This window comes from Triticum aestivum, chromosome 1A (assembly GCF_018294505.1).
Source record: "Triticum aestivum cultivar Chinese Spring chromosome 1A, IWGSC CS RefSeq v2.1, whole genome shotgun sequence".
Classification (NCBI taxonomy): Eukaryota; Viridiplantae; Streptophyta; class Magnoliopsida; order Poales; family Poaceae; genus Triticum; species Triticum aestivum.
Genome location: NC_057794.1, coordinates 519,633,646 through 519,643,803, shown reverse-complemented (window position 1 = coordinate 519,643,803; position 10,158 = coordinate 519,633,646). Strand labels below are relative to the sequence as shown.

General features: G+C 47.3%; 1 protein-coding gene across 1 annotated transcript; it reads left to right on the top strand.

The window, feature by feature from the left end:
* The first annotated feature begins 519 nt into the window (after positions 1–519).
* LOC123062306 (protein FAR1-RELATED SEQUENCE 5) lies at positions 520–3,795 on the top strand. The gene is made up of 2 exons (XM_044485766.1): positions 520–855; positions 1,281–3,795. Exons 1-2 carry the CDS (start codon positions 823–825, stop codon positions 3,411–3,413), a joined length of 2,166 nt encoding a protein of 721 aa, XP_044341701.1. The 5' UTR covers positions 520–822; the 3' UTR covers positions 3,414–3,795.
* Positions 3,796–10,158: the final 6,363 nt, after the last annotated feature.

Genomic DNA, 10,158 nt, shown 5'->3' with positions numbered 1-10,158 from the left:
CCTGTTGTGGGAGTTGCGAAGATACAAGTTGATGGAGGCCAGGCGAGGAACGGTAGGAGCGGTGCAGCTGCGGCACTCTGCCGAGACCATAATGGCATCTATCTGGGGTCGTCGGCTATGGCCTTTTCAGATATTTCTGACCCAGGGACGCTAGAGGCGCTAGCTTGTCGAGAAGCGTTGAACCTAGCTTTGGATTTATCAGTTGAACACATTATCATCGCATGTGATAACAAGACTGTGGTGGCGGATATCAATAACGGAACTAAAGGCCCATACAGTGCCATTATCAAGGAGATTCGTGCCAGGGCGAGGAGTTTCAGAAGCTGAGTTTATTTTTGAAGGTCGGGCGAGGAACATTGATGCCCATAATTTAGCTAAATTTTTGTCTTCTTTAGATGTTGGTCGCCATTTGTGGTTGGGAGTACCCCATGACCAGTTTGTTATTCCTGTAAACCGTTCGGCATCGCCATAATAAAGCTTTGGTTTACCACTCAAAAAAAAAGACAGAAGCAACACATCGTCTGTCTAAAAAAAACAGCGTCCACTCAGAAAAGCGAAAAACAGACACAGCGCTCCGGCCGCCGGCCGCAACGCCTGCCATCCTCCTCGACGGCGGCGGCAGCCATCTCATCGTCCCCCCTCTCCCCGCGTCAAATCCAGCCCTCCCACCATCCCACCCCCCCTTCCCCTAGCAGCCGCCGCATAGAGCACAGATCCGGCTCCCCTCCCCTCCCCTCCCCTGCTACGGCAATTTGGATCTAGACTAGACTCCCTCGTCCCCTCCTCCCCACCCACAGCACGGTCGGGCGGCAGATACTCGCGATGGATGGATACGCAATCATCTCCTCTGATCAGGTATGCACATGAATTTTTTCCTATGTATGTCAGGAAAAAGGCAGGTCATGTGCTGATTGTTCTGTTTGTCAGTTCTCCCATCAAGGCTTTGTTCTTCCAACAGATATCATACAAGTTTGGTTGCTAATAGATGTATCTCAATTTTTCTTCTTCTTGTGATAGAATTGAAGTGAAAATGAAGTTTGTGAAATTGCTGTAGGTTCTAGTGACAGAAAGGTTCATATAATTGAACAAGTCAGGGAAAGAAACCGCAAACACATAGTGATTGTGGCCATTGGGTTTCAACCTGATGTTTGGAGAACCCAAAGAAAGAAAAAATTGGAACCCCAAAATAAAACGTATCTTGGGGCTAACTGGATGGCGAGAAAATCTTACTAGTATATATTTTCTACGAGTTTAATATGTTTTTTTTTATTTGCATTCAGGAACAACCAGTAATCGGTGCAGATTGGAGTTCAGGGGCACTGTCAGATGAATTGGAGATACATGCAAACTCGGCAGACCTTTCACTGCAGCTTGCTGAAGAACAAAGCCAGTTACATGATATTCTGGCAATCAGTGAAATGCCAATCAATGACACAGGCAGTGGAAGTGATTCAGACGGCAGCTCTGGGAATGAGACGGATAAAGAACCAGGGAAGTACTACTATCCTGGTTTTGAGGAGTTGGTTAATCCAAGGCCACCAGAAGTTGGAATGAGATTCCCAACCCTTGAAGATGCGACCCGATACTATAGTGCGCATGCTCTCCTGTCTGGTTTTGTGGCAATTAGGGGACCAAATTTTATGAGAAAGAAGTTCCACGTGGAATGCAACCGGAGCCGCAAATTGGCGCCATCTCAGGACCTGAAGAGGAAGAGGGAAGTATATTCTGTGAATAAGGCACAGTGTGAGGCAAGGGCGGTCGTGAAGCCTGTTAAGGGGCAATGGGAGTTCACATCAGTTCGGAGTGAGCACAACCATCCGTTATGCCCAAGCCCCTCACTCACAAAATTCTTCCTTAGCTGCAAACACATGTCAGCTGAAGAAAAATCGTTTTTAAGAGCTCTGCAACAAAGTAGTATACATCCCAAGAAAGCTATGAAGATCTTCAAGAGAATGAGAGGTATTTTGGGGAGCTTACCATTCAACACAAAAGATGCGAATACGTCACAGTGTGCAGAACAACAGGGAAAACCAAACTCGGACGTAGAAACAACAGTGAAGCATTTGAAGGAACTGGAGCTGCAAAACCCATGTGTTTCCATCACCATGCAAACAGATGAAGATAGCATAGTTAGGAGTCTTTTCTGGACTGATGCGAGGTCGAGGCTTGATTATGAGATCTTCGGAGATGTCTTATCATTTGATACCACCTATAGCACAATTAGTCACAATATGCTTTTCACTTCTATTAGTGGAATGAATGAGCATGGAAGAACTCTCGTGTTTGGATACGCCTTGCTACAGGATCGGAAAGCTGAAACCTTCAAATGGATGTTCGAAACATTCCTCCATGTAATGGGAGGGAAAATGCCAAGAGCAATCATAACAGACCAGGATGAAGCTATAGCAAAAGCAATTTCGGAGGTTATGCCACAAGTAAAGCTCAGGTTCTGTAAGTTCCATGTAATGAGGAAAGCACGGGAAAAGCTTGGAGGTTTCATAGCAGCAAGAGGTGACATAAATTCAGAGTTGCATGCCCTAGTTAACAACTCTCTGACAGAAACAGAATTTGAGGAAGGATGGGCTGCGCTGATTGAGAGATACAGTGCAAGTGGAAATGAGTACCTACAACTCTTGTGGGAAACAAGGAAAGAGTGGGTGCCTGTTTATTTCAAAGAAGATTTCTATCCATTTGTGGAAATGACTGGATGTTGTGAGGGGTCAAACTTATTATTCAGGGACTATGTGCTTCCTAAGGACAGAATAGAGAAGTTTCTTGAAAGATATGAAGACGTGCAAGAGAGGATAATGGAAACGGATGATGAAGATAGGCTGCAATCAAGAACTGAACCTTCATGTTTCTCAATGCAACCAATAGAAAAGCATGCAGCACGCATTTACACAAGGCAGATATTTCTGAAAGTGCAGAGGGAGCTACTCCATTCTACAGCATTCAACGTGCAGGAGATACAGACGGGGACAGTGTACAGGCTGGAAAAGGTGTCTGCCTACGAGAACCCAGAGTTTGACAGAAATTCCTTCGAGCTGTTAGTTGAACCCAGCACCAATGCAATCAAATGCGAATGTGCAAAGTTCACTAGGGATGGTATACCGTGCTGCCACATATTCAGACTTTTCACACAGTTTGGGGTCAACGAAATACCAGGGCAATACATAGTGCCCAGGTGGACTGCCAAATTTAAAGAAGAGCAGATGAAACAGTACAGGGAGAAATGCTTGGACAGCCGTGGCACAGACCAATCAGAAAATACCATGAGGTATGCAATGCTGCTGAGTAAAGTAGCTGACATTGGCAAAGAAATATGCGGTGATGGCTCGAAATGCGATAAATTCAGGCTGGAACTGGAAGCGATTCAGGGGAAAACTGGAAACGGCGGCATGAGAAATACCTGAAACTAATGACAGTTAGACTGTGCTTGTTGTGTATGCGGGTTCTGAGAATGGTCGCTTTGGCAGCAGCAGCGGCTGGGCACTGGCGCTACCGTGAAGTTGCCATTGTCTGAATCAACAAGAGCCTGTTGTCAACTGTTGATGGACATCAGCAACCAGGACGAATTTTAGTTAGGAGAGTCAGTTAAATCGTTGTCGTTGAGACTCATGTTAATGAAGTAGAACAGTTAGGCTTCAGGAGATAGGTTGTCTATCCGTGTTGTGTCCAGGATTATGCTGGCATGAGTCTTATCTTTACCTGCGGTTTCATATGTCAACATTAACATTTACCTGCTTCACCTTCTGAGAATCGCATAATGTCAACATGGTTGATACTTCTACTTTACCAAACAATTAAACATCTATTTAGCTATGCTATAAAATCAGAACTACAATGCTGTTTTTCCTCCATGAATCTGACTTTGATGTGCTGCTGTTTACTGTAACTCTGGAAAATCCTGATGCAATGGTTTGATGATCTAGTACAAAACTCGCGCTATTTATACAAGCTGTTTTTGTACCCGCCAGGTCTGTACCACGCCTGTGGTATTCATTTTAGCACGCTCTGTGGCTGATGGTTGGATGTTTGGCTCTATAAAACTGGAATAAACATTTATAGAAAGAAAAAAAAGACAATCTGTTGACACCAGATTTTGGCATGGTCAAGATTCCGGGTTCGTATGCAAAAGTTAGAGGCAACACTTCGCGGGCAGGCCCTGAGTGAGAAAGTATTTGGCCTTTGCCGGCTGAATGAAAACCTTGCTGGGGTAAAACCCTGCCGGTGTGAAGGCTTGCCGGTGGAGAAGCTTGCCGAGGGAGAAACCTTGCCGGAGAGGAACTCTTGCCGGGAAGGAACTCTTGTCGGGGTAGAAACCTTGCCGAGGAACCCTTGTCGAGGTAGAAACCTTGCCGGGGTTAAACCTTGCTGATGTGAAAGCTTGCCGGGTAGAAACCTTGCCGGTGTGGAAAACTTACCTAGGTGGAAGGCCTGCTGGGGTGGAGGTTTTGATAGTCAAGCCGACGAGAAGTTGAAGATGGGCTCAGAAGGTTATTCAGATGATCTTGGATGGAAAAGTGTTCTACACGGAAGTTGTGCATCTCGTCAAAACGATCGATTTTTATATAAAGATCGTATCAATCCAAGGTCGTATGCAAAAGTTAGAACCCGCGCAGCGAGACCCTCCAGTGGGCAAAATATGACACCCGGAACCAGACACATATGTGGGTATGTCTGATGAGCTGCGTGAGTAACTAGCTGTTTTGCGCGAGTGATTTGACCCTCGAGATGACCTCTAATGAAAAAACGTTTAACATGAAGGATGTTCGTCTCATCGAAACGGTCAAGATTGATTTTGTGCTCGTTTCCATCCGAGGTCGTTTGTCATCACAGAAAGGACCCTCAAAGTACAGCCAGTTTAAACCGAACAGTTTTGGAAAGTTCGGATAAAACCAGTCCGAATATGACTAGGGTTTTGGTCGTGAATTGATATAATTTTCTTGTAAAGAAAGCCTAGATAAATTCTTTGCTTGTACGGGATGTCCATCCGCCTCTTATATATGTTGGGGGTGACGGCCGATTGGGGGTGACGGCCGATATGTCCATCCACCGTTTTTCTCTCTTGTTCTTCGCTGTTCTTCGTGTTTGAGAGCTACGAGCCCCGAGGCTCTAGGGGCGAGCGAATCGACCTAAGGCAGCCCATAGCCACCGCAATCCCTGACGGGGTCCCTCCCGGGTGCGCGGGGTTTCGGGTCTGCAAAAGCGTCCGCCGACTATCTTGCGTATCACGCTGTCGGTCGGGTCTCCTTCGACGTGAGCTGTGGTGCATTATCCCTAACGTCGAGGATACACGTGACGTGTATGTGTGTCAACACAATCATTCTTCAATCTTGCGCTTCTATAAAGAACAAGAGAATACATGCGACATCATTCTCTGAATCTGAGGCACCAATGAGTCCACAGAAGATTATGAAGCCAAAGAAGAGACAATTTTTGAATGGTGATGCTCAAAAAGGCAAGATAAACGAAAATGTTATATGGTACTATGGTTCAGCCGAATCTAAGCTCGACACCATTGATCTCTGGACACTTTTTATAAGGATCCATACATGATTGATTAAAAAATGTATGATGGGAGTTGTTTGCATGTTAAACAATGCATGACGCGGATCCACATGTAGCAGGATGTTGAATTGTACGGCGTCGACCATAGATTCGGCTGAACCATGGTCCAAAATCACGCCTCTCCAAGATAAAGCTTTGGCTTCTGATAAACTGACAGTTATTTTTTCAAGCAAAAAAAAACTGACAGTTATTTCATTGTAACCTTTTTTTTTGTGTGTGTGAAGGGAAGGAGAGCATGAAGAAGGTGGCACTGCTGAAACGTGAAGTGAGCCACCAGCATTGGCCACACCCTTGTTAAGTCATATCTAGGCCATCTAATTAATGATACCAGGGAGATGTTAGGAGAGAGGGAGCTTGTTTTGAGCAAGATTGATAGCATGCAGAAGAGGGTTGCAGATCGATTAGCCTATTTGTCGAGAGCGGAGCACCTGACCGACTTGTGGTTGTAGGATGCTCCAAATGCTCTGACTAGCCTGCTGGCTACCGATTGTAATCCTGTTACTTAATTAATAAAGTTTTCATTTTCACCACATTTTTTTATGTTTTCTGAACTTCTATGGTTTTTTTTTCGTGCTCGGAATTCTGTGCTTACTAGCCTTGCAGAAATTGCGCTTACCGTTAGCTATTTGAGTTGCAGTGCAAAGCTGTGGTTCCAGAAGTCTTTGCTAGTGAAATCTTTGAATGGACCAGAGGCCTTGCTCTCCGGAGTCCGGAGCTGTGTTAACAAGTGTATAATTAATTGATTAGACACTTCGGCAATTATCCAATTACTGAAAAGGCTTCAACTAGCAATCACTTGACACAATATTAGCAGTTGCCAACTGATATTTACCTGCACCCAGCCCAGATGTCTAATGTAGACAAGCGCACTTATGAGTCCCCCTGAGCTAACAATTCTGCTGGCAGCTCAGTTGCCTGAGGTACTGTGATTTTTATCTCCTACTTGAAGGTGGCCAAGATTGGATTCTACGACCCTAAAAATACATGTATGTTCAGGTTCATAGTCACTTGAGCTGCCAATTTCAGGATACCGCCTTACTGAATGTTTTTTTTTAGAAAAAGAGGATGACCCCTGGCCTCTGCATCTGGAAGATGCATGAGGCCACTTTATTGATTATTTTCGAGGACCTTACAAAGTATTACAACAATATGCCTGAATCCGCCATCTCGGCAACATATGCCACTACTCCTATCCATATAATGAAGGGGTGCTAGCTGGGGCAAATACCCAGACCACTCACCTAAGCCTATCATCAAAAGCCAGAAGCCCCAGCCGAGCCACATACCGGGTCTGGGGCATAAATTGGTCTGACGCACTCACATGTGTCGTCGCCGCCATCTTTCACAGGTCCGTCTTCAGAGCAAATATTGAGGCTTCTACCTTGTCAGGCCACTCTGCCATCGATGCCACCATGACGCCAGACAACTACCTCCTCCTGCGCGAGTCCGTCACGCGCATCAGGCGCCGAGTCTCCACTGCGCCACGCCGCCGAGATCCGCCGTCATCAATGTATAGGATGAAGCACCGCTCCACCAAAAAAGCTGCCCGCTGGTCTCTCGATCCCGTGTACGCCTCCAAAAATGACACCCCCAAGGAGGAAACAACACCAACACGCCGCCGTCATCCAATCTACTGATTTAGGGTATTCCCCGGAGGTAGCGGATAGAGGTCTGGAGCTTCTTCACGGAGATGCCTTCAAGAAGGTAATGACACAAAAGAGTGCCGCCAACACCGGTCTTGGCATCAAGCCGAGAATGAGGTTTTCATCCGGATCCGCTCGAAGAACCTCCATCAAGCATCGTGTGCACGGGTCACCGCTGATCTGTGCCACCACACAACGAGCAGGCCGCACCGGCCAGATCTCATCTGTCCGGAGGGCAAACCACGCATGGCGCCGACCCAACCACCAGGCCCTCCATGCCGCCACCGCCGATCCGAGGTCAGATGGTCCGTCGCCGCAGACCCCGTCGCCGCCGTCGAACACAGCAAAGGCCGCTGCCCGAAGCAGGACCGGCCTCCGCACCCGCCACCATCGCCGCCCTAGGCCGAGGCGGTCGCCGCGCAGCCGCCGGTCAAGGCAGGCCCGCCATGCCACCAAGGCCGTGCCACCACACGCCGCGGGGCTCCGCACCGTCCCCATGGCGCAGGAGAGAGGGAAGGCCATCGTCGTCAGCCCCCGGGGCTATAGGCCGGCGGCGGCGGAGGGAAGGATGGAAGGACGGGGAGCCCCCGGCGGCTAGGGTTGCGATCCCGCCCGAGTCGTCCGAATGGGGGCAACGCGGGGGGAGCGGGCGAGAGACCGCCTTAGTGAATGTAGAATCAAAGTTCCAATGAAGTAAAATAACCCAATCACCGTTCACCTGACAAGAGAATTTTTTGGAACAATATCTTCCATTCTATTTTTGACATATCGAAAACAACTTGACTAGCTCCCTTGTCCCTCCACAGCAAAAAAAAAAAAACATAGAGCGCAAACAGCATATGACACGAAGTGAGGTGAGGTTCCATGAGAATGTAGCAGTGAGTCTTTTTTCTTCCACTCCCAAACGGCAAAGGTCACGTTGAAATATCAGGATGAAAGCATTCATACTAATAATATCGGCGAGCTTGCTACAATAAAAAGAGAAACCACATATTACAGTCCCCACTTGAATCAGCAACAATTTTTTGTACAACCTCCTGCAGTTGCTTCAACTGCATATATATTTCTTGGCCGGCGACTGCAATTTTCAGAAAAGCGCGAGCACTATCAACCGCGGAATCTTGGACGTCCACCCCCACCGACAAAACCTCACCCACTTTCGTCGGCCACCATGTTAAGCGAAGCGAGCTTCTAGCAAAATACACAGGTGATCCATCTTGGGAACTCATGCTTCTGAATTTCAATTACACACATCAAGGAAAAGGAGGCAGAGGAGTCAAGTTATGCAGTAGACAAGGACGATGGGTTGGGTAGTATGGTACGTTGCGCGTGCCGGCGACGAAGGCCTCCACCTCCGGCCTCCTGCACGAGCATTCTTCTGGTTATAGTCACACATATACTCTACCAAACGAACAGGCGGTTGTACAGTTACATAGGATCGCAGAACGGCACCCTCACGGGGAAAACAAGGGTGTTCTTACAGCAACCGAGCCATCCGAAAGGAGGATGAGGTTAAACACCAAGGCAGAGAGAGAGACAGCAAAAAAGAAGAAAAACATCGAAAAAGGAGACCAGGTTCAGAGGTGCTCAGTTTCACCTGATGATTCAGGTGTACATGTGGCGACCCAAGTTGCCATTGAGCGTTTCTTCACTACGATGGTCTTTTAAATGTGGGGTGAGAGAGGTTCGAACTCTCGAGCTCAGGATCGCTCGCTGTTAGATAGCTATGAGACCTGCGCACTAGCCAACTGCGCCACCACCCCACTTGTTGTTTTGGGAGCGGAACAAACATACTTGTTAGCCACGACAGCACCGTACAAATCATGGATTAAATTCAAGGGATGTTAATATCTTGCCAATTCCCATCCATCTTCAAGTTAATTTTTTTGCGGGGATCTTCGGTTAAATAACGTGATGAGATTTTAACACAACTTTGAATTAGTTAATCAGAGATCCGCGTTACAAAAGCAAACACACAACGATTATGTATACCGCTTGTGAGGCCCTCCATTCACGGATAAGGCAGGAGAAGAAGATGGTGCTGGTCTTGAGAGCGTGATGCCGCCGGCACCCGACCGACTGGTCGTTGTCGTCGTCGAGGATGGAGGAGTAGACGGTGTACAAGGACAAGACGAGCCCGACAGAAACCAGCAGGCTGTTGCTCCGGCAGTGCACTCGTCCACGTCCGCCGGCGCCGGGGCGGCTGCGGCTGACATGGCGCCCTCGGAGCCAGAGCCGAAGAAGCCTTCTTGGAGTAGCTGCACCATATTGGCCCTGGCCACTCAGCTGAGGCAGCCGGCGACGATCTGGCGGCGAAGACCACGGTCCACGGCGGTGGCGCTGGTCGTAGATACTTGTGTTCTCTCTCTCTTGTGGGAGATTCAGTAGGTGACAGTAGGATAGGGGTGCCAACGGTGTCTGATTATATGTATGCAGGCAGAGGAGTACTTCATACCAATTCTCAGATCATTAAAATCCAGAACCCGAAGCTGTGTTAGCTCAAGAAGACTTCTGGAGCATGATCAAGATATTTTAGGCAATGTATCTCATGTGAAATTCGAACCTTTGTGAGCCTGAACATCGTTTTTTTTTTTGAGAAATCACCGGGGGAATGTTTGGGCAGTAACTTAGATTAGGGAGGAAAGAGATGAAGGCGCAGCAGTGCGGAGATTATTAGGGCTGCAACAAAAGCTCGAGGCTCGTGAGCTGCTCAAGATCAACTCGTATTTTGGCTCGACTCGAGATCAACTCAAAAAGAAATGAGCTGAATATGAACACTTTAGGTAGCTTGATCGAGAAACGAATTGATCTTGAGCCAAGACTGGCTCGCTTGATTTTAGCTTGATGACTCGATATCATATAATTATATTATATAATTTTGATATATGTTAAAAAATGGGTAATTTATTACCATATAGATAATCAAAATGTGTATATTACCACA

Bases quoted from the DNA above. Each gene is read 5' to 3' on its own strand.
- LOC123062306 (XM_044485766.1), top strand. From the start codon at position 823: ATGGATGGATACGCAATCATCTCCTCTGATCAG. The intron at 856-1,280 runs GTATGCACATGA...ATTTGCATTCAG, and splicing joins CAATCATCTCCTCTGATCAG to GAACAACCAGTAATCGGTGC.